This window comes from Giraffa tippelskirchi, chromosome 3 (assembly GCF_054371585.1).
Source record: "Giraffa tippelskirchi isolate mGirTip1 chromosome 3, T2T-mGirTip1v1.2.pri, whole genome shotgun sequence".
NCBI lineage: Eukaryota > Metazoa > Chordata > Mammalia > Artiodactyla > Giraffidae > Giraffa > Giraffa tippelskirchi.
Window position 1 is genome coordinate 149,354,309 of NC_137277.1, and position 25,515 is coordinate 149,379,823.

Consider the following 25,515-nt stretch of genomic DNA (forward strand, 5'->3'; position numbering starts at 1 on the left):
GGGCAAATAGTTAATAGTTTCACTTCCCAGGTGATGCAGTGGTAAAGAATCTGTCTGTTAATGCAGGAGACACAGGTTCGATTCCCATGGGTTGGGAAGATCCTCTGGAGGAAGAAATGGCAACCCACTCCCAAGATTCTTGCCTGGAAAATTCCATGGACAGAGGAGCTTGTTGGGCTATACAGTTCGTGGGGTTGCAAAGAATCGGACATGACTGAGTACACAGAGTTAATATTTTCAGTACAGCCTTTTTTTCCTTTCTTTTCTTCCCTCATAAAAGCAAGTAGGTAGTGTTTTTCAGTGTAAGCATAATGATGCTGATTTATGTCTGTAATGACAGTTAACTGATGCTGACATGATGAAACTATGCCATACCTTTATACCCTGCATTCTTGATAGTGTTATGTCACAGAGTGGGAAATGTAAGACAGCTGAGTATTCTAGACATGCCACATCTGTTCCTGGGAATTAAATGCTGCATATGATTAGCAAATGCAGATCCCAGATAGCTTATGTAAACAGAAAATATTTACTTTATTTTCAGTTTTATATGTATATGGAGCAAAATAGTATATGTTGTTGCTATACTGATACTATTTTTATTGCTTCATTTATAGTTTCATGGTTAAAGGACTAGATGATTATTGCCTAGATATATAATCTTTGAGTGGGAATATGATATTGAGTATAATTCATGTAGACATGAAAACTGCCCTTAACACTTTTGGGGATTTGTGGTATACAAAATGAGTTATGTAAACCTAATCTGACTCTGGGAACAAGTGAAGTCACCCTCCTGCTTGGTGGGGAAGATATGTATGTTAAATTGATAAAATATAGTACCATATAATGCTAAAGCAGAGCATGAAAAATGGCATTCTGGATATTGGGTATATTATATGTAAAGGCCTGGAAAGCCCTTGGCATATTTGTGTGGTGGAAAGTGAAGAATGGAGGAATGGCGTGAATGGCAAGTGGTAGATTGAGTCCTAGGACTGACTTACCCATTAGGCACAGTAGGCATAGAGTCCAGGGCCCATGGTATTTTTGCAGGCCCATGAAAATGTTTTAATTTGTTTTAAAATCAGAAGGAAAAAAATGAAGTTTATTGTTGAAGATGTTCTAATATTTAGTATTCATGTTTTTTTCCCAATGCAGTTGTAAAGTATACTTTTTAATGAAGGAAAGGTCCCTTGAAAACAAAAGTTCCTAGGGCCCACAAAATTGGTCATGTTCCTATTGGGTCTTGATTATAAATGGCCTTCAATGCTAAATGAAGTGCTTGAATTTCATTCTAGCAACTTGAGGGAGCTAACAGATTTTAAGCATGGTCCACTTTGTCTTTTATGAAGATATCTCTGTTAGCAGTTTGGATGTTACTGTTTGCATTTTAACATAGTTATGTTAATCAAAATTGTTTTAGTGCTTATTACAACCAAATATCACCTCTTTAAAATGAGGAGAGCAATTTTTAAAAGACTCACGTCTAATCACAGTACTTGGTTAAGGATGTCTCTTAAGAGAGCTAATTGATTATACTCACCTGATCAAGATTTGCCTAGCTGTTGACAAATTTAGAAAACCACATGTAAATAATCGGGTCTCTGTATGTGACAGTATGATGCTAGGCTAGACTCTCTCATAGTACTTTTTATTTCATGCCTACTTTGCCTACATGATTTATGAAGAATCCAAAACTTTGTATAGAGATACTGCTGAAACATTGCAACAAATAGCATTTAAAAAGCTATAAGCACTTTTTTATGAAATGGATTTCTTTTCTTTGATTTGACCAAAAAGTAGTTTGTTGGACATCTTTATTTTATGTGGTAATTTGCTGAATCAAAATTTGAAAGAGTTACTCTTAAAATAGCAAAGTATATTTTCCCTATACTAATTAGACTTTTTTATTTAGGCTGTACTGGGTCATCATTGCTGCCTGTGGGCTTTCTTTAGTTGTAGTGAGCAGGGCCTGTTCTTTGTTGGGAGTTTCTCATTGTGATGGCTTCTCTGTTGTGGATCTTATGGGCTTCAGTAGTTGCATCAGATGGGCGCAGTAGTTGAGGCTTCTGGGCTTATCTGCTCTGGGACATGTCGGATCTTCCGGGACCAGGGATCAAACTCGTGTCCCGTGCATTGGCAGGTGGATTCTTAATCACTAGACCACCAGGGTAGCCCAGGATGAAGTAATTTTAAGAAAAAAATTAGTGAGAACTGAGAGACAATAAAGGTATGATTCAGTGTACCTACTTTTGTACCTTTATTGCTTTGACGATATTGGGGTGAAGAGAGAGGGAAACATAGAGGGGATTGGATTTGTTTATTGTCTTTCTCCATAAGGAGTCTTTTAGATTTCATTCATTGAATTATCTAATAATAGCACTAAAATTTTATGCTGTTATGCTCATGCCTTTTGCTGCTTTTCTATTGTAAAGGAAATCCAGGCAGAGGAAAAATTTTTATTTTGTATCATTTCATGATAGTATTTGCTTTCTTTTTATTTTTAAATTAAATAAGGCATTTCTTCTACTACCAGGTAAGGTTAGATCCCTATTCATTAACTCAATATTCAATACAAAATTCTAGACAAAATGGATAAGAACAGAAGAGGAGGAGAAAAAATAGACTATCTTGGTTGTGAAAAACTAGAGATGTTTAGTTTATAAATTCATTCTGACCTTCCTAACAATAATGACAAAATTTCTAACAATAATGACATAAAGAGAAACAGAGTGGGTTATATAATTTCAGCAAGTGGTAATAGCTAAGGAGCCTTTAACTTTAATCAAGAAACGGGGATAGGGAGTTAAATAGGCATGCTTTTTTGAAAGATCTACATTATAGAATTTTGTTTTTAGTTTGCCTCTTTTAAGTATCAGTCTCTGTGCTGTATGTAGTTTATATGTAGAGATATATTTTATTTTGATCTTAATAATTTATTAAAGTTTTCAAATTAGGGTATATCTAAGGAAATACTGATATTACATATACAAGATAAATGTTTTTCATTAAAGGAATTTGAATATGTTACTACTTATGGTAAAATATGATAGAATCATAATCAGGCTAATGTCCTAAGATTATTTTTTATGAAATAGAATATGCTGTATTTTCTGGCCATTTATTTGGTATTATGGATATCTTCTAGAAGACTGCGTGAAGTAATTTTTAATTGTGGAAATCACTTTTTTTTCTTTTTAAGTAATTACTGTCTGTCTCCAAGTAGACTTTAAGATGCTTAAGGGGTGGAACTCTATATTATCTACTTATAAATCCCCTATTTACTTAGCCCAGTACTTTGAATGTGGTCTGTTATAACAAATATGACAGGTCTGTGTTTCTGAATGGACTTGAGCCCACAGTTGTTGGTCTTTCATTTCTTTTCTAGGGTTTGGTCCTTAGTTTTGTATGAGAAACATTATTTTAATAGATCGTCTGTAGTGCTAACATGGGCTTCTCAGGTGGTGCAGTGGTAAAGAATTCACCTGTCAATGCAGAAGGCACGGATTTGATTCCTGGGTTAGGAAGATCCCCCTGGAGTAGGAAATGGCAACCCACTGCAGTATTAATTGCCTGGAAAATTCCATGGACAGAAGAGCCTGGCTACTAGCTAGTCAAACCATTAGGAATGTCTGCTTTATGAAACCAAATAAAGATCAGCCGTTGCTTTTGATGACCATTAACTTCTTTGGTAGTCTCAGCAGTGTTGGTAAATGTTTGTTAGCTGATAAATTATGTGGCAAATGTGCTGAGATTAGTTAAATCGATTATGTATATGGAGAAAGCTTGACTGGCATTGAAAATACATTCGGGTGACCTTCAGTATAAGGGATTATTAAGCATTTCTTTTTCTTGCTATTTTATTGATATTTTTAATGGAAAATCATTTTGGTTTTGACCACTGATAGGCTTAATATTTAAAAACAGGTTTATTAAGGTATAATTTATATAGCATGAAATTCACTCACTTTAAGTGAGGAGTTTTTTTTCCTGATAAATTTTTCAAAGCTGTGCAAACATTACCACATCTAATTTTGGAACAGTTCCATCTCTCCAGATAAAAATCACGTATCCATTTGCAGTCAGTCCTCATCCTTAGTTTAATATGGCTAATGCTGTTAGGTTTAGCATTTTACAGTTTACTCTAAAATATGGTAGAAGGGAATACTGTAGAATTTCCAAAAATTATTCAGCCTTTTAGGTTTGTTGATTTGTTTATTTTGAATTTTTAATAATTTAGAGCATGGACATTTTTCTGATGATATTTGTTAATTCAGACATTAATATTCCATAGAGTGATGAGAATAATTTGTATAAGAGGGTATTGCTTTTGAGAAATGTGTATTCAGTAAGTTTGCTTCTTGTTTGGAAGTTAACAAACTAATAGAAAATATTACTAAATATGTATAAAATTTCTCAGTTACCCACACCTTGTTAGGAATTTAGTAGGGAAATTTAAAGTGGCTTTCTAAAAGACTATAAAGACTTTTGTAATAATTTTTTCCAAAGATTATCATAAAACTAATTTGTCATCTTTTCCTTTGTTTTAGCTTCTCAGAATCAAGAACGTCTCTGTGCATTTAAAGATCCATATCAACAAGACCTTGGGATAGGTGAAAGTAGAATCTCTCATGAAAACGGAACAATATTATGCTCAAAAGGTAGCACCTGCTATGGCCTTTGGGAGAAATCAAAAGGGGACATAAATCTGGTAAAACAAGGCAAGTAATACTTTTCTTACCTGAAATAAATGTTTCATACAATTGAAGATTATCTAAGAAGGGCATGGAGATAGATTATAACACTGTCTGCAGGAGAATAGTAAATTTAAAAGTATGTAATCATGTTTGTATTCACAAACAAGCTCCAAATTTACAAAGGGTAATTGATTTTTAGCTTATTTTAATAATATGTTATTACAATGTTAATAATATAATAACATAGAGAGCACAGGTTCAGTAGTTGTGGCTCTTGGGCTTAGTTGCTCCGTGTCTTGCAGGAACCTCCCAGATCAGGGATCGAACCTGTGTCGCCTGCAATGACAGTCAGATTCTTCACCACTGAGCCACCAGGGAAGCCCCAGAAAAGACTTCTTCTTCTTTTTTTTTTTTTTTTAAACACCAAAAATATTTTGTATTGGTATATAGCTGAATAACAATTTTGTGGTAGTTTCAGGTGAACAGCAAAAGGACTTAGCCATACATATGGAATAGACTTCTTGAAGTACAGTTTTTAGATTATCAAACATGAATATTTTAAAGGCTCTTCATAAAAACTACCATGTAACTTTCTAGAAATGTTGTATACGTTTACATTCCCTCCAGCACTGTATGAGAGTATTACTGAATCCTTGTTATCATTATATATCATTATTTAAAAAATCAGAACAATTTAATAGATAAAAAAGTATTCTTATAGATGTTTTAATAATAATTCTTTGATTAATTATGAAGTGAAACATTTTATTAATGGCTTTTTCCTCCCACAAAATGCCTTTTTATGCTCTGCCTTTTTCTGTTATTTAAAAAAATGTGGTTTCCTTTTGGTTTGCAAGAGTGTTTTACAACTTATTTGTACTCCATCACATTGTTTGCAATTATTTTGTTGTTTTCCTTTTAGTTCTATGGACTCCTAACTTGTTTACATTAATATCTTCTTGTAGGATGTTGGTCTCACATTGGTGATCCCCAGGAGTGTCACTATGAAGAATGTGTAGTAACTACCACCCCACCCTCAATTCAGAATGGAACATACCGGTTCTGCTGCTGTAGCACAGACTTGTGTAATGTCAACTTTACTGAGAATTTTCCACCTCCAGACACAACACCACTCAGTAAGTAAAGTAACATACTTTTTCCTGAAAATTTCTTTCTCCAGAGATTTTCAGAATTTAAAATATTATGAAAATATTCAAGCTTGGCCAAAGTAAAAGGGAGAGAGAGTTCCAGCATTATGAGAGTACATCTAGATAACACCTGAAATCGAAAAAAGGTACACCAGGATTTCCAAGATATGAATCAAAATGTAGTACTTTCCAACTGTATTTTGAAGGGAGTGACAATATTAAGAATACAACATGTGTGCCTGCTTTTTACCCAGCACTCCCATTTGTGGGAAATTTATCTTTGAAGACATACCCCCAACAGTATTAAATGTGTATGCATAAAGTATCCATTGCAGTATTGTGTGTAACTGCATAGTATTGAAACCACGTAAAAGCCTAAGAATAGAAGATTGATTGAAATCCACTATGGTATGTGTGTGTAATGGAGTACTAACTTTACGGCTATATTTGGAGGTAATGTTAGGTGTGTAATAAGCTTATACAATATGCTGTCTTTTATGTAAAACATTACAAAAAGAAGTGAAGATAGGATAAACCAGAAAACAGTGAAGTTGGTTACTTACAAGGGTTGGAGGGAATGGAGCAAAAAGGATACAGGGAAAGAGAGTCCTCTGAACATAGCTTTATGCATGTAGTTTTAAATTTTGGAATCATGTTGCTAATCTGTGTGTAAAAGTATAATTAAATCATTAAGGATGGGAAGTGGGTGCAATTCCAAGCTGAAAGCAAACGAGCCCAGTTGTATTTCACATAAACATTGCAATCACACTTAAGGGAAAACGAAAGAACTAAGCATTTTACTAAAACGGTATTTGACTGTATATACTCTTTTATGCAAGATGTGATGTAAGAGATAGTGGGGGTAATTGCAAATAAATACTAATCTCTTGAGAAGATTTTATTTTTAGTAGTGTGGACAAAGCAGTTCGGAAATTGTAGATATATTTATATTATAGGATGAAGAAAATAAATGTAAATGTTGATGTTCTTGGGAGCCCTTGTTCTCACTGAAGGAAATAAGAAAACATAGTTATAGATGTGGAAATAAAAGAGAATCCTATGTGAATACATTGTAGTTCAAAATATCATTATGGACACATGACTTTAAAAATATCCACATATATGTGTTATATGCATTTATATGAAGCCGTGTGTGTGTATATATATATATGTTTGTGTGTGTACATACATACCTACCTACATACATTTCTTACCTTTGTTGAAAAGAATATGAAACAAAAACACCCCAGTCACTATGAGTGTACACAACTCCCAGATTTAGTTTCTACTATGACTCCCCAAAATTTCAAACTGAAAGCAAGTGAACCCAGTTATATTTCACATAAACATTTCTCAGCAAGGAGATCAAACCAGTCAATCCTAAAGACAATCACTCCTGAATATTCATTGAAAGGACTGATGCTGAAGCTGAAGCTCCAGTACTTTGGCCCCCCTGATGCAAAGAACAGATTCGTTGGAAAAGACCCTGATGCTGGGAAAGATTGAAGGTAGGAGAAGGGGATGACAGAGGATGAGATTGTTGGATAGCATCACTGACTTGATGGACATGAGTTTGAGCAAGCTTCGGGAGTTGGTAATGGACAGGGAAGTCTAGTGTGTTGCAGTCCATGGGGTCACAAAGAGTCAGACACGACTGAGCAACTGAACTGAACTGAACTGATGACTCCCCAGTCAACGAAACTTCGACTCCTTGGAAAAACGACTTATTCTAGGACTGGCGCAGTATAGGTACAAAATAAGCCTGCAACATCTTGTAACACTAGAAAGTAAGGAAAGAAGTACCTCCTAAAAGAATGGAGACTTGTCACAATCATCAGTGTGAAGGATCCTCCCATGAGCTATGTTTGAAATCCATATAGTGCTAAAAAACTACAGTATCAAGTTATAAACCATTGGAGGGAAAATGAATTGGTTCTCTGTTAATAGCAGAGAGAGAGAAGATAGGCAGTTGTTTATAGTAGAATGCCAAGTGGTAAATGGAGAAGTTAGAAAATTATCATTATGCAGCTATCATTCCAAGTATTGGGTCAGCCAAGAATCATCAAATGATCTCAAATCTAGGGGGCAGTCAGTAAAGACAGGGTATTTGAATTTAGAATTTCTCTAACATATATTGCAAGGGAAAAATTAGTAATTATGATGTGAGAAAATTGGACAGTACCTTAGCCAGGTATTAATAGTGTCATTAATGAAGGGCAGATGGACATCCATGATATCCTGAGGACACAGTGTGCTGAAGCAGTACTGTATTTTAACCAAGAATGCATATCCTGAATCTAATCACAAAGGTAAATCAGGCAAGTCATAAATTAAGAATGTTCTGTTACAAAAAGGGAGTTTTTTTCCCTCAAAAATGTCAGTTCAGTTGCTCAGTTGTGTCCAACTCTTTGTGACCTCATGTAGTGCAGCATGCCAGTCTTTCCTGTCCATCACCAACTCCCAGAGCCTGCTGAAACTCACGTCCATCGAGCCGGTGATGCCATCCAACCATCTCATCCTCTGTCATCCCCTTCTCCTCCTGCCTTCAATCTTTTCCAGAATTAGGGTCTTTTCCAGTGAGTCAATTCTTGGCATCAGGTGGCCAAAGTATTGGAGATTCAGCTTCAGCATCAGTCCTTCCAATGAATATTTGGGACTGATTTTCCAAGTGAATCTGGGTAACATATATATATATATATATATATAAGTTTTTGTAAGTTTAACATAACCTCTAATTTAAAGGTTAAATTTTTTTAATTTGGGGCCCAAAATATTAACATTTGAAATTTATTGTCTACCAATATAATAATAGGTAAAAAGTTACAGGAAGATCAGCTGTAAGTTAAGTGTGACTGGTTCCTAAAAAATTCAGGGGAATATAGGAAGTCCACTGATGCTTTTGTTGAGGCATAAGTGAAATGACTGTTTTAAAATAATTAAATACGAGCAGTTAATTATTAATGTTGGAAAAAGTTATATGAGCATTGTTATATGCCATAAAAATTAAGATTCTATTTGGACTATAGATCACCAATGCTAGCGAGTTAGGACGCTAGCCCTTTGGTCTCAGTCCTTTTTCCTCCAGTCACAGCACCTGAAGTATAGTTTTCTATATGTTATATTTCTCCTTTAAGAAGAATTATTACCACTGAAAAAGAAAAGTAAAAGAGCTTCTGATATTTAGAAATTCATGTCAGTTATTTTTCTGTAACCCCTGATCTCAGGTTGTTGGCAACAGAGGCTTTAGCATGTGTTCAAACTGAGTCACATTATCAGATGATTCTCCAAAATAAAACTGGCTAGAAATGAGGAGATTTATGGATTGATATTCATATAGGTCTTTGCTCCTTGATAATTTTTTTCAAAGATTTTTCTGTTCTACTAATAAGTCTGTTTCAGTTGTTTTTCTCTTTTAAGGTGATAGGTACTATATTTTGACTTTTGAACTTTAAAAATGAGAAAGTATGAGGATCTTAACAAACACTGTCCAGTAGTTCTGTACCTGTTTATGCATTATTATAAGTAAACCTGGTTCTAGACACAGTTATGAATTTCAGGAACAGTAGGTACTTTTCTTCCCTCAAGATCTCCTTTTCTGTGGCCCTTGACTTTCTCTTAGGAAACCGTCCATCTTTTGTGCTCCGTATGATAGGTTAACTTTTTGAGGTACTTTGTTTCCTTCCCCCATCCGCATATGCTGTTCTTAATTCTGTTTCCTTTTGGCCTCAAGATATTAGTGTTAGATATTCAAGACATTAGTGTTAGATATTTATTTAATGAGTGTTGCTTCTTAAAATACTACTTACAGTAAACTTTAGATTCTTAGAATGTTTTTTTCAGATGGGCTACATCTACTAATGAAATTTCAATTCAGTCTATCAGGATTATACAGTTGATAGAGCTATTTCCTTTCAGTAAACATATTAAAGGGAATCCAGGCCTTTATTACATAGGGAAAGTGAAACTAGCTAAATAACATTTTTTGAGTACTCATTAAGTGCTCTGTATGCATTAAGCATTTGCATTTAACCCTTACAGAAACATATGAAATGGTTACTGTTCCATTTTTGTTTTACATGGAGAACACTGAGGCACAGATATGTAATTTACCAAGTCACACAGCTAGTAAGTGGTTCAGACCAGATGTTTTGACTCCAGAGTATGTGTTACTAAACATTACTTTCTATTAGTTTTAACCATTACTGTCTATACTCATTTATCCTTAACCATTACTCTCTACACACAAACGGGGCCAAATTAATACTTGTTTGTTCATTCATTTGGTAGAATGAAAAGATTTTTTTGAGCATGCTTATGACACTTTCCCCAAATTCAAGGACATCTATTTTTCTTTGTATCATCTCATTAAAAAATACTTACATGTATTTTAAAGGGAAATTTCTCATCAACTGTAAATGGAAAGCCAGTATGGTAAGTAGAAGGTGTTGTAAGTATTATAAGAAAGAAGAACTTTAAAAATTACTTATTTATATCACCTCACACTAGTCAGAATGGCCATCATCAAAAAGTCTACAAAGAGTAAGTGCTGGAGAGGGTATGGAGAAAAGGGAATGCTCTTGCACTGTTGGTGGGAATGTAAATTGATATAGCCACTATGGAAGACAGTATGGAGATTCCTTTAAAAAGTAGAAATAAAACCACCATTTGACCCAGCATGCCCACTCTTAGGCGTAAACCCTGAGGAAACCAAAATTGACAAAGACAGATGTATCCTATTGTTTATTGCAGCACTATTTACAATAGCCACAACATGGAAGCAACCTAGATGTACATCGATAGATGAATGGATAAAGAAGTTTTGGTACATATACACAATGGAATATTACTCAGCCAAAAAAGGAAATGCATTTAGACAGAAAACAACAAAATTCTATAAAGCAATTATCCTTCAATAAAAAAATAAATGTAAAAAAAACTATAAAAAAAAAGGGAACGCATTTGAGTCTGTTCTGATGAGGTGGATGAACCTAGAACCAATTATACAGAGTGAAGTGAGTCAGAAAGTGAAAGATAAATATCATATTCTAACGCGTATATATGGAATCTAGAAAAATGGTACTGAGGAATTTATTTGCAGGACAGCAATGGAGAAACAGACAGGGGAGGAGAGGGTGAGATGTATGGAAAGAGTAACGTGAAAACTTACATTACCATGTGTAAAATAGATAGACGTCGAGAATTCTCTGTATGGCTCAGGAACCTCAAACAGGGGCTCTGTATCAACCTAGAGGGATGGGGTAGGAGATGGGAGGGAGGTTCCAAAGGGAGGGGATATATGTATACCTATGGCTGATTCATGTTGAGGTCTGATGGAAAACATCTGTAAAGCAATTCAGTTTAGTCGCTCAGTCGTGTCTGACTCGTTGCGACCCCATGAATCGCAGCACGCCAGGCCTCCCTGTCCATCACCAGCTCCCGGAGTTTACCCAAACCCATGTCCATCGAGTCTGTAATGCCATCCACCCATCTCATCCTCTGTCGTCCCCTTCTCCTCCTGCCCCCAATCTTTCCCAGCATCAGGGTCTTTTCCAATGAGTCAGCTCTTCACATGAGGTGGTCAAAGTATTGGAGTTTCAGCTTCAACATCAGTCCTTCCAATGAACACCCAGGACTGATCTCCTTTAGGATGGACTGGTTGGATCTCCTTGCAGTCCAAGGGACTCTCAAGAGTCTTCTCCAACAACACAGTTCAAAAGCATCAATTCTTCGGTGCTCAGCTTTCTTGATAGTCCAACTCTCACATCCATACATGACCACTGGAAAAACCATAGCCTGGACTAGACGGACCTTTCTTGGCAAAGTAATGTCTCTGCTTTTAAATATGCTATCTAGGTTGGTCATAATCTTCCTTCCAAGGAGTAAGCGTCTTTTAATTTCATGGCTGCAATCACCATCAGCAGTAATTTTGGAGCACCCAAAAAATAAAGTCTGACACTGTTTCCACTGTTTCCCCGTCTATTTCCCATGAAGTGATGGGACCAGATGCCATGATCTTAGTTTTCTGAACATTGAGCTTTAAGCCAACTTATTCACTCTCCTCTTTCACTTTCATCAAGAGGCTCTTTAGTTCTTCTTCACTTTTTGCCATAGGGGTGGTGTCATCTGCATATCTGAGGTTATTGATATTTCTCCTGGCAATCTTGATTCCAGCCTGTGTTTCTTCCAACGCAGCATTTCTCATGATGTACTCTGCATATAAGTTAAATAAGCAGGGTGACAATATACAGCCTTGACGTACTCCTTTTCCTATTTGGAACCAGTCTGTTGTTCCACGTCCAGTTCTAACTGTTGCTTCCTGACCTGCATACAGGTTTCTCAAGAGACAGGTCAGATGGTCTGGTTTTCCCATCTCTTGAAGAATTCTCCACAGTTTATTGTGATCCACAAAAAGGCTTTGGCATAGTCAATAAAGTAGAAATAAATGTTTTTCTGGAACTCACTTGCTTTTTCGATGATCCAGCGGATGTTGGCAATTTGATCTTTGGTTCCTCTGCCTTTTCTAAAACCAGCTTGAACATCTGGAAGTTCACGGTTCACGTATTGCTGAAGCCTGGCTTGGAGAATTTTGAGCATTACTTTACTAGCATGTGAGATGAGTGCAATTGTGTGGTAGTTTGGGCATTCTGTGGCATTACCTTTCTTTGGGATTGGAATGAAAACTGACCTTTTCCAGTCCTGTGGCCACTGCTGAGTTTTCCAGATTTGCTGGCATATTGATCGCAGCACTTTCACAGCATTATCTTTCAGGATTTGAAATAACTCAACTGGAATTCCATCACTTCCACTTGCTTTGTTCGTAGTGATGCTTTCTAAGGCCCACTTTAACTTCACATTCCAGGATGTCTGGCTCTAGGTGAGGGATCAAACCGTCGTGATTATCTGTGTCATGAAGATCTTTTTTGTACAGTTCTTCTGTGTATTCTTGCCACCTCTTCTTAATATCTTCTCCTTCTGTTAGGTCCATACTATATCTGTTCTTTATCAAGCCCATCTTTGCATGAAATGTTCCCTTGGTATATCTAATTTTCTTGAAGAGATCTCTAGTCTTTCCCATTCTATTGTTTTCCTCTATTTCTTTGCATTGATCGCTGAGGAAGGCTTTCTTATCTCTCCTTGCTATTCTTTGGAACTCTGTATTCAGATGAGAATATCTTCCCTTTTCTCCTTTGCTTTTCGCTTCTCTTCTTTTCTCAGCTATTTGTAAGGCCTCCTCAGGCAGCCATTTTGCTTTCTTGCATTTCTTTTTCTTGAGGATGGTTGTGATCCCTGTCTCCTGTACAGTGTCATGAACCTCCATCCATAGTTCATCAGGCACTCTGTCTATCAGATCTAATCCCTTAAATCTATTTTTCACCTCCACTGTATAATCATAAGGGATTTGATCTTGGTCATACCTGAATGGTCTAGTGGTTTTCCCTACTTTCTTCAATGTAAGTTTGAATTTGGCAATAAGGAGTTCATGATCTGAGCCACAGTCAGCTTCCGGTCTTGTTTTTGATGACTGTATGGAGCTTCTCCATCTTTGACTGCAAAGAATATAATCAATCTGATTTCGGTGTTGACCATCTGGTGATGTCCATGTGTAGAGTCTTCTCTTGTGTTGTTGGAAGAGGGTGTTTGCTATGACCAGTGTGTTCTCTTGGCAAAACTCTATTAGCCTTTGCCCTGCTTCATTCTGTACTGTAAGGCCAAATTTGCCTGTTACGCCAGGTGTTTCTTGACTTCCTACTTTTGCATTCCAGTCCCCTATAATGAAATTATCCTTCAATAAAAAATAAATTTAAAAAATTTCGTATTTGATTGTAAATAAGTTGAAAGTAAGTTAGTTAGTTAGCTAGATATTGTTGCTTATCAAATTGTCTGAAACTTGAGGCTTGTTTTCTTTGTGTTAAAAGAAGAGACTAGCAAATGTTTGTGAGGTAATAGAATTAAACTGTCACCATGTTGAGATTTTATTCTTTAATAACCAGACAAAAGAAAGAAAGAAACGTCACTAACACATGTCCATGTAGCACCTACAAAGTCTGACACGTTAGGAAAGTGAACTATATTGTTTTGAGTTTTTTCCGACCATGAGGGACTTTGTGGTACTTACTCTGTTTAAAAAGAAAGCCAGTCTTTTAAGTAAAGGAATTTGTATCTACAGTATTCTTTTATTTTCTTAAACCCTCAGTTCACTGTTTATGTGTTTGTAAATTCCAAGAGTTTGAAAGAAGTATATAATTAATGCAGTATTTGCCGTTATTTTTGAAAAATTTCTTCATAACACTTCTGGAATTGGTGTAATCAACCTCCCTAACTGTAAACAAGATAATTAAGTTAGTAGAAAAGCAGGCAAAAATTTGTCATTTAAAAGAATTATACTTTGTTCACTGTGTTTGTATTGTAAGTTCTTGAGTTACCGTCAGTATAAAAATGTAGACTACTTTTCTTTTATGTATGTTATTCATTAAGTTGATGGTTTAGATGAGGTTGATAATAGAGATTAAACTGCAAAAAAAAATAAAGATTGAAGTACATCTAATGCTAGGTTTAAGAAATTCTAATTTATGCTGTGCTGTTTGTTAAGAATAGAAATTCTAATTACAGCATCTGGCAGCAAATGTCTTTATCTCACACTAAGCTAGAAATGAAAGCCTACATTCAGAGTCACTGACATTGGCATAGGGCCACAGGTAGGTTTTTAGCTATTGTGAATTTATAGTGATTTTTTTCCAGTTTTTAACGCTTCTGTGACAGCATTAAAGCAAATGAGTAGACAGAAAATGGGTAATGAGAATGTCTTAAAAATCGTTGCTTAATACTTCATGAAGCATTTTAGTAAGAATCAAAACAAAGTATGTCTTTCCTTTTATACTTACTAAAAATATTATTAGACATAATACACTACCATATACACTACCATATGTAAAATAGTTTGCCAGTGTGAATTTGTTGTATGACTCAGAGCTCAAACTGGGGCTCTGTGACAACCTAGAGTGGTGGGAGGTGGGAGAGAGGTTCAAAAGGGAGGGGGGCATATGTATACCTGTGGCTGATTCATGTTGATGCATGGCAGAAAGCAGCACAATGTTGGAAAGCAATTATCCTTCAAGTAAAAATAAATAAATTAAAATGTTAAAAAAAATATTAGTGGAGAAGTGGCACAAAAGAAATAGAGGAACGCATTCCTGTAGAAAATATTAATTCTTTAATGCCGTAGTTGTTGTTTAGTTGCTAAGTCGTGTCTGACTCTTTGCGACCCCATGGACTGTAGCCCGCCAGGCTCCTCTGCCCATGAGATTTTCCAGGCAAGAATACTGGAGTGGGTTGGCATTTCCTTCTCCAGGGGATCTTCCCCACCCAGGGATCACACCCAAGTGCATTGGTAGGCGGATTCTTGACCACTGAGCCACGAGGGAAGCCCTGTGGTAAGAATATAATCACCTATAATGCTACAGTAACAAGATTCTATTTATACATGTTGTATGTTTTATGTTCTTGGTCAGACAGTTTTCATTCTGAAGTTTTGCTAGCTCTACCCTACTGAAAGTCCATCCCATTCCATATCTACCAACTTGGCCCTAACTCTCTAAAATAGAATAGACTATATTTAAAAATAAACGTCTTCTGAGATACAAATGTGGATATTGATCAAGAAATAATTTCCATGTCTCACTTCATGGGAAATAGATGGGGAAACAGTGGAAACAGTGTCAGACTTTATTTTTTTGGGCTCCAAAATCACTGCTGATGGTGATTGCAGCCATGAAATTAAAAGACGCTTACTCCTTGGAAGGAGGGTTATGGCCAACCTAGATAGCATATTTAAAAGCAGAGACATTACTTTGACAACAAAAGTCTGTCTAGTCAAGGCTATGGTTTTTCTGGTGGTCATGTATGGATGTGAGAGCTGGACTATAAAGAAAGCTGAGCACTGAAGAATTGATGCTTTTGAACTGTGGTGTTGGAGAAAACTCTTGAGAGTCCCTTGGACTGCAAGGAGATCCAATCAATCTATCCTAAAGGAGATCAATCCTGGGTGTTCATTGGAAGGACTGATGTTGAAGCTGAAACTCCAATACTTTGGCCACCTCATGCGAAGAGTTGACTCATTGAAAAAAAACCCTAATGCTGGGTAGGATTGGGGGCAGGAGGAGAAGGGGACAACAGAGGATGAGATGGGTGGATGGCATCACTGACTGGATGGACATGGGTTTGGGTAAACTCTGGGAGTTGGTGATGGACAGAGAGGCCTGGTGCGCTGCAATTCATGGGGTCGCAAAGAGTCGGACACGATTGAGCGACTGAACTGAACTGATTTTAATAACTACAACTTTTCATGTCTTTTATGATTTCCAGTCCCATACGTATTCTTCTGTACCTGTCGGCCTGCATTAACTGTGCTTCATTTTCTTGTTGTATCTCTTTGATTACTGAGAACTTTTTGCATCTTTTCATATGAAAGAACGCATTATTCTTAAACCATAAATATTTAGTGGTTTCAGATGCCAAAATATCATAAAAAGTAGAGTTATAGATACATGAAAATTTTCCAATACATCTAAAACCAAGATGAAAGTAAGTTCTAAGACTCTGTAATCAGTAGAAGTTGATAAGTCGCCAGACATGAAATTCAGGCAAGGCTTTATTGGGACTTCTGTTCCAGCAGGAGGGAGTGAAAACAAGTAAAATGTTCCCTTGCTCCTTTCCTGAGGGTGGAGGGATGGGACTGGTCCCTTTTAGGGGTGGGTCCATAAGTCAGGGCAGGGAGGTGATGGAATGCCTTACCCATCCCATTGGTGGCGCTAAGTACAGGGTTCACGTGCAGTACCCTGCGTTTGCTCCTGTGTTCTCAGAAGTGGCAGTTGGGTTTTTCATCTTTTTTGTGTCTTTTTGTTCATAATTTGTCCCATCTACGAATGCATGCAGTTCTTTTTAAGGCCCTTTTGGTTTGTTTGTTTCTTGTTGCTTGAGGAGACACTGGTCCAGTTGCAGGCCCTGCAGCAAAAGGTCCCGGGTTCCAGCCTGTCTCAAAACCAGCTGTGGTTTGTATAGCAAATATCTTCAAAATAATACATTGGTTTTTAAAAATTGAGAGATTATTGACATATATAACATTATATTTAGTTTCATATGTTCAACATAATCTTTATAGTAACCTTGACATTCTCTATGCATGCATGGTGAGTCACTTCAGTTGTGTTCGACTCTTTGTGACCCTGTGAAATGTAGCCCACCAGGTTCTTCTGTCCATGGGATTCTCCAGGGAAAAATACTGGAATGTGTTGCCTTTTCCTCCTCCAGGGTATCTTCCCTACCCAGGGATTGAACCCACGTCTCTTACACCTACCTACCTTGGCCAGCAGGTTGTGTTTTTGTTTTAATATTACACATAAAAGATCATATGGTATTTCTCTTTCTCTGTCCAATTCATTTTTCTTTACACAATGCCCTCAAGGGTGCGTCCATGTTGTTGCAAATAGATTTCCTTCCTTTTTTATGGTGAATATGTATGTGTGTGTGTGTATACACATATACCACATTTTTTAATCCATACACTCATCAATAGACACTTAAGTTGTTTCCTTATCTTGGCTGTTGAAAATAATGCTGCAGTGAGCATGGGGTGCATGTATGTTTTTGAGTTGATGTTTTTATTTTCTTCAGACATCAGATAAGTATCCAGAAGTGGAGTTGCTGTGTCATATGTTAGTTCTAGTTTTAATTTTTTGAGGAAACTCCATACTGTTTTCCACAGTAGCTGCACCAATTGTCATTTCCACTAACAGCACACAGCATGTTCTTTTCTCAACACTTCACCAACACTTGTTATTTCTTGTCCTTTTGATAAATAATGTTTGATAGTAGCATGGAGATGTGGTCACCCTAATATGTTTATCACTGGACCATTTTTTGGCTTTCCCTTTTTTTCTTTCAATTATTTACTAACTACTATAAAGGCTTAACTGATTTTTTAAAATTAAAAATTTTTTTCATATCCTTGCCAGTCATTTCAATTACCTTTTAATCCTAGGCTACATCCACAAGACCTCAGTCTTTTCCATTACATATCCCTGTTTTCTTCTAGTTATCCCTCTGTATTTCAAGATGTTCAGTAATTTGTTAAGTTAATTAAAGATCAATTGATAGAATAAAAGACTGACATAGCTCGGTGAAAATGGCTTACCCAACAAGATCAATCGGTTTAAAGCAATGAGAAAGCAATGTTTAAATGGTTGTATGTTAAGAAAAACTCCTATTGATCTAAATTTTGAAGTGTTTTATGATGGAGAAAAGTGGTATTCTTTTTTTTTTTTTAATTGAACTATAGTTGATTTACAATTCTGTTCTGGTTTCCGTATATACAAAATGATTTGATTATATATTTATATATATAATCATATATTTATATTCTTCCCAGATTGTTTTCCAGTATAGTTTATTACAAGATATTGAATATAGTTCCCTATGCTGTACAGTAAATCTTTGTCATCTATCTGTTTTATGTATAGTGGTGTGTATCTGTTAATCCCATACTCCTAATTTATCACCCCCTTTCCCCTTTGGTAACCATAAGTTTGTTTTCTACATCTGTGAGTCTGTTTCTGTCTTGTAAATAAATTCATTTGAATTAGTTTTTAGATTCCACATATAAGTGATACAATATTTGTCTTTCTGACTTAATTTACTTAGTATGATCATCTCTAACTCCTTCCATGCTGCAAATGGCAATAAAAAATGGCATTCTTTAATTTCAGTTTCTATTAATATTGGCACAGAAATTAAAAGCCTGATGTTTAATTCAAAATTCAGGCTTTCTGTTTTAGAATTTATGGAGCATTTTTTTCTGGCTGTCTTTTTTTGTTGTTGTTATTGTTCATTGTTTTTTTGGTTTTTGTTGCTGTTGTTACAATGTAAAAGAATTTTCCCTGCTGATTTTTATGTGTGATTTTAAGAGAGGTTTTTATGTATTTTTTTTCCAATAGAAATTTATACATATTTAAAAGAGTTGTTTACAATTATTTCACTATAAGGACTTCTCTTTTTCTATCTGTCCTGAGTTCCTCCATGCTAATTTGGGGATGATTTTGTTTGCCACAGTGCATTTTATAAAGTAGAGGAGCACTTCTTTTCCTTTTTTAAAAAAAATCAATCAGACACATTTTAGTGCCCTTCAACCTAGCAAGTCACATGGTATTTCTAGCTGCCAGAACTGCTGACCAGAGGTCATTGCTTGGAAGTGAAGGAAAAGGAAATTGACCTTATTATTTCCTTTATCATAGACTAAAAATATAATGAAATAAATGCTAATAGTACCTGTAAAACATTTTTATAACTACTAGAAATTATGTTACTGAGTTCTGGTCTTTATGCATATGTATATATCCTTGATATTTTAAAAAGAAAAAGTTAACTTTGAAAAAAGTGAGAACTTCCCTCATAGAGTGGTTTTTTTAAAATTGTGGTAACATACACGTAACATAAAATTGACCGTCTTAGCCATTTTTAAGTGTGTAGTTCAGTTCAGTATTGTTATTCAACCAATCTCCAAATCTCTTTTCATCTTGGAAATCTGAAGCTCACAAAAGTTAAATAAAATGTTGATCTTTGGGCAGTATTACATGTCTTACTCCACAAAACAACCAAAGTGTTGTGTTTTAAATAAACAAATACCATTTATTTTTCCAGTGTTAATAGTTCAGTCTGTAGTTAATAGCAGGGTTATAGGCATTTCTTATATAACCTCTTTTGTTTGGATGTTAATATGTCTATGATTATGAGAAAAACAGGTAAAAGTAGAAAAAATTTTTTTTCCAAACTATTCCTAAATGTCTAATTTTTAGATAACCAAAAGTTGTGTATATTTGCACACATTTCTTTACTATGTTATAGTAGGAGGTATACTTATTTGTCAACTGTTGCCAATAATACTTCTTCAGTAAGCCACCTCTGAGTTCACTGGCCTTAACAACAAGCATATATTATGACCATTCTTGAAGATCTGCTGGATTTGCCCGATACAGGCTGTACTCAGGTCCAGGCTGCAGGGTCAGTCAGGCCTTCGCTGTCTGGCGCTCAGGATAAAGGGGCAGCATTCTACTCAGAATGGGGTAGTATATCACAGGGAGCTCAAATAGAATTGCCCGAGCATATTTTAGATCTCTACTAGTTTTATATATTTGCCAGCCTTCTGTTGTCCAAGTAAGTCACGTGGCCAGATTCAATATCAACAGGTGGGGAAGTACATTCCATCTACCATGAGACCATAGGAGAATGTGAATATATTTCTGTTACAGCAAAGAGAGACTTTTAGAAAGCAAGAAGAGTTACTTTCTAAACTTAAAAGGCAGATTTCTTTAGCACATATATATTTAGTACCAGCTCTTTTTTTTCCTAATAAATTCCTCACTCCTTTTAAAATAAAATCTGTCGTATATAAGAATGGATATCCAAAATATACCCGCAAGTGGTATAAATCAAAATTATTTTCACTCTGCTAGCTTTTAATACAGATACTCTAGTTAGGTGATTTTCTTCATACTTTAAAATAGCCTATTAGTTACTGTAAAGATCAATAGTTTTTAAAAATTAGGTTGGTATTTTTAATTGATGATTCTTGAAGTGGATCTGTCAAAGGATTAAGAGCTGCTAAACAAGTCACTCATTTAAAGAGTAGTATGTCTTGCTTTCCAATTTGATAAAATACTAAGATATTTATAAAAACATAAATTGGTTTTATCTCACAGAGATTATGTGATAAATATCTTTTGCTTTTGTTTGACAACCTAGGTAGAGTTGAACTGAAACTACAACTTCTTAACAATATCCAGCATTTCATTAGTGCTTCTAAGCGGGACAGTTCAGTTCAGTCAGTCAGTCGTGTCCCAGTCTTTGTGACTCCATGGACTGCAGCACGCCAGGCTTCCCTGTCCATCACCAACTCCCAGAGCTTACTCAAACTCATGTTCATCAAGTTGTTGATGCCATCCAGCCATCTCATCCTCTGTCGTCCCCTTCTCCTGCCCTCAGTCTTTCCCAGCATCAGGGTCTTTTCCAGTGAATCAGTTCTTCGCATCAGGTGGCCAAAGTCAGCTTTAGCATCAGTCCTTCCGTTGAATATTCAGGACTAATTTCCCTTAGGATTGACTGGTTTAATCTCCTTGTAGTTCAAGGGACTCTCCAAGAGTCTTCTCCAGCACCACGGTTCAATAGCATCAATTCTTCAGGGCTCAGCTATTTTTATAGTCCAAGCAGGACATGTGGGTGCCTTTAAGACAAGTTTGCAGACAAAAATTTGTTCAGGGGAAAGAAAGGAACGTAAAAGAGAAGGAAAGATAAAAAGACGTATTATAAAAAGGAAGAGTCGAGGACATAAGAAAGAGAAGTGTCTGTGTTGGAGAATAGTACAGTACCAGCCACAGTTTTTCTAAACTCCTCTTTGGCTTCATCAGTGCCCTAGGTATTGTTTCACTTTACCACCCTTCTCTCACTATCTATGAACAGTGTGAGTGGGAATAATCAATGATGGATGAGCCGATCTTTTCATGGAAGACCAGATGTGCTGTTTCAAAGGTCCCTTTTAAAGAATTGTCAGATATAACACAGTAGATGCTTTGAGGGATGAGGAAATAGTTTGGGAACTATGGGATAGGTAAATTAAGGTTTTAAATAGGTATTAAGGATGGTTTTCTGAATGGCGCTAATTACATATAAACTGTCCAGTAAGACATATTTCCCCCTATCCTATCTCTCAGTCGCCAAGCTTTTGTTTCTGCTCTGTTCTGCCTCAGTTCATCTTTTATTAACTCTGGCCATTTTGGTTGCTGCTACTGCCTCTGCTGCCACAACAGTAGAAACTATGAGAGGTTTTCATTTGTCTGCTTGGTTTAATATTCTTCTCTTATCAATAAAATTGGATAAGTACTAAATATAAGTGGAAGATCAAATGTATATATCTGTGTAATGTTTCTATGATGCTTGATAGGGATTAGCTACAATGGTCTTTTAATTATTATTATCATAACTCCCGGGCTCATTGCAAGGAAAAATAACCTAATAACCTTGTTATATAGAAGAGCAACCCTGAATGAATTTTATCTGCACATATACCACAGTTAAATCTTGAAAACGTACTATTGGATAACAGAGTCAAGGCACAAAAATTGTATTTATATGGAATAGAGCAATGGTCAAAACTATGCAGGTAGAAAATATAATACTATTATGAAAGCAAGGAAATGATTACCACAAAAGTTAGGATAATGGCTTTTTCTGGGAAGAAGAAAGGCTACTATGACCCAAGAGCAGTTAAGGGTTTTGGGGGAACCTAGATGTTCTATTTCTTGGCCTAGGTGGTAACTACATGAGTATTTACTTCATAATAATTCACCAAACACTACATTTGTATTATGAACAGTTTTGTGTATGTGGGTTATGTTTTGTAATAAAAATGGTTTAAAAGAAGGAAGCCATTTATGGGAAAAACTAGGAAATAGAAATTTAATAGGAAAAAAGATAGCTTTTCTTAATACATCTTATTTTGCTTTCCTTATAAGAATGGGCACAAGTTATGATCATGATGAAAGGAACATCAGTCAGACGGGCAGGAGTTATTTGTACAATGCAATTTATATTTTGTTGTCTAGTTGGCAAATGACTGGAAGATAAAACTTCCGCTTTTATAGTCAGGTTATTTCATGGTCATTTTCTGAAGGATCTTTAGTATGAATTCTGGATTTCGAAGTATCATTCATATGCCAGTTAGAAAAATTGACTAGCGATCTCTTGAGTGATTTGACGTTTTGGTTTGATTCTGTATTATGAAAATTTTAATTTGCTTTTGGTTTGTTTTACATATTGAATATTGCAATGATTAGGTTTCTGTTTTAATTTAGGCTCAAATTATCTTTTCTCACTCAATTAGGTTATTGATTTCTAAGAAATAGAAATAGTTATTTTCAAAAGCTTTTGTGTGCAGTAATAATACTTTTGTCATATCTACACGTAAAGCTGAAAAATAAAATCTGAACAAAATAGAGACGGTTGCATCCTGGTAGAATTATACCAAAAATATTTTGAGAACATGTCTAATGATGTTTCCTTATATTTTTATGTAATTTTTTTAAAGGTAGCATAGTCTGCAGATTAATCTGTATCTCCTGTTTACTTACATTTACTAAGAATTTTAACCTATTTATTTAAATACTGATTTTGCACTTATTTAATGACTTTATTCCAGTGAAATTTAATTTAACTTTGTTATTTTTAATTTATTCCTTAATAAGAGAAGCAAAATTCTGCAATTTAGTCTTTTCAATCACAGAGCAACTATTTTAAAGATATTAGAATTATTATAAAGACTTACATACAAGTTAAGTTTGATAGACATTGAATACCTTTCTTTTGTTTTCTTTTAAAAAGTTTTTATAGGGAAGAGGGTTAGTGCAGTTTGTTTCTCTTTCTGTCTGTCTCTAGTTTTCTGCTATTCCTTTGATAATTCAGTCATAGAATACTTAAACTCAGAAGAATATGGAATGTTTTGTTTACTGTTGTATTTGTTTCTTACAGGCTAGTTCTGTTTACAGTGATTAACAAGGCAAATTAAATTTAAAATGATCTTAAATATTCAGTATTAAATACCATCTTGGGAAAAATAAGAAATGTGCCTCCACTCAATTTGTTTTTGGGACATTAAACATAAACATTAATCTGATTATGATTATGGTATAGTTGCCATTCCAAACATCATAATTAAAACAAGTTAACATTGTTTATTCCTTGTAAAAATATTTGTTCAAAACACTGAGCTGCACAATATATCATCGTTACTGGAACAGTATTTAGCAATCTGAATTATTTTGCTAAGGAGTGCATTAACTCTGATCACATTAATTGTTTTGATTTTAAATGTTTTTCTCTGCTTTTATGAGAAGCACATGCTTAAATTTTTTTTTTAAACTGAATCCCTAATTTGCCTTTCTGCACTGAAGTTGTAAAAGATTAAGGAGCCAACATAACCAGTTTGTGTTATGTTTAAGATTTCCTTTGTTGCTTACTGCACATGCAACAATGTTGTTCTTTCTTTGACACAGACCCAGACAAAGGCTAAGTGTAGCAAGGAAGCAGACAGCACGCCTCCAGTAGTGGCCCCTGCCTGGCTCCAGGATTTGTAAACAGAAACATCCCAGGCTCCAATGAGGCAGACAGCAGTTCCCTGTCTGTTCTGCATTCAGGAAGCGCTTGCTTTTACAAGCCCAGACATTGCACACAGGCATACATAGCAGTGTTTACATTTGGCTGAGTATTTAACTGAAAAAGCTAATAGGGAAGAAGAAGAGGGTGTATTAGAACTAGCAGGACACAACAATTTCAGGGATAGCTTATATATAGCATATATGTTTCTTTTAAAAATATTTTATAAAAAGAAATAAGAGAATAAATGTTTGTAGCTTTTTTGGTAAACGCTTCTTATATTACACACGTGTGTGAATACACATATTGAAATATTTTTCCTGGAAGTTTTTCAGGGATTTCATATTTTAGATCATGTGATGTATCCGGAAAGCTTTTAATTAAAAATATTTAACCATTAGCATGATTTTAACATGTTTTAAAATATTTTAACACCCTTTTTCCTTACTATTATGTGGATTAATAATCTCTATTTTAGATTTTGCATTATTTTATGAAAAGTTATGTTTAACTTTTTTGTGTGAATTTGAGAATAAAAGCAAAGAGAATGCTGAACCTTCAGAAAAAAAAACTAGAAGAATTAAACAGAATTTTGGAGTTAGAAGAACTTTTGGAAGTCACCTAGTATAAATACCTTCTTAAAATGGTTTTATTTTAATAGCAAACTTACAGTAATAGCACAGAAGACAGACAACATTCAAAATCTGTTATTGCATGTAGTACAACTCTGAAAAGTATAGTAAATGGGTCGAATCTACTGTATGATAAAAATGTTAAAACACCATTCAGTTGCTGTCAATAAGAAGTTTGCTTATTTAAAAAAAAAAAAATCCCAAGTAGTGGCATTGTCCAGAAACATTTAACAGGTTTATTTATAACTGTTATGACGTTGAACTGCTGAAACTTGTTCACTGAGACATTTTGACTTGCATTTGTGGTGTGTCTACATTTATATTAAAAATTGACATACAAGTTTAAATGGGAAAACTGCCAATACCTGATTTCTGTCCTCTACTTTTCCACTCAGAATCCTATCTTTTGACTCCACAGGGGGAAATGTCTAATATTCAGAACTATGAATAACAGGAAGGAGAGAAAAAAAGATTTTTTTTTTTTTTTTTTTTGAGAATGAAATGTTTTCCATCAGAGTGGGTTCTTAAGCTCATTTTTCACACATGTAGCATACTGGTTGAATGTCTTTTGGCATAATTGTTACACATTTGGCATGGGTAACACACAGGTTTGTATCTTCAGTAAAGGCCAAACACACAGGCTTCATTGCTTCCTGCACGGTGAAAGTGCAGATATGTTTTGACTTCCTGGGTAATTTCTCACACCAGATATTGAAAGGAAAGTTTGGAAATCAAATTTCAGTGAACTTCTGCTGCTGCTGAGTCGCTTCAGTTGTGTCCGACTCTGTGCAACCCCATAGATGGCAACTCACCAGGCTCCGCCGTCCCTGGGATTCTCCAGGC

General features: G+C 35.4%; 1 protein-coding gene across 1 annotated transcript in view; it reads left to right on the top strand.

Moving 5' to 3' along the window:
• Positions 1–25,515, top strand: part of BMPR2 (bone morphogenetic protein receptor type 2) — a 156,510-nt gene that overhangs the window by 87,483 nt on the left and 43,512 nt on the right. Inside the window, exons 2-3 of the mRNA XM_081581950.1 lie at positions 4,551–4,721; positions 5,663–5,833. Of these exons, the coding sequence (XP_081438076.1) occupies positions 4,551–4,721; positions 5,663–5,833 (342 nt within the window). The remainder of the gene's footprint in view (positions 1–4,550; positions 4,722–5,662; positions 5,834–25,515) is intronic.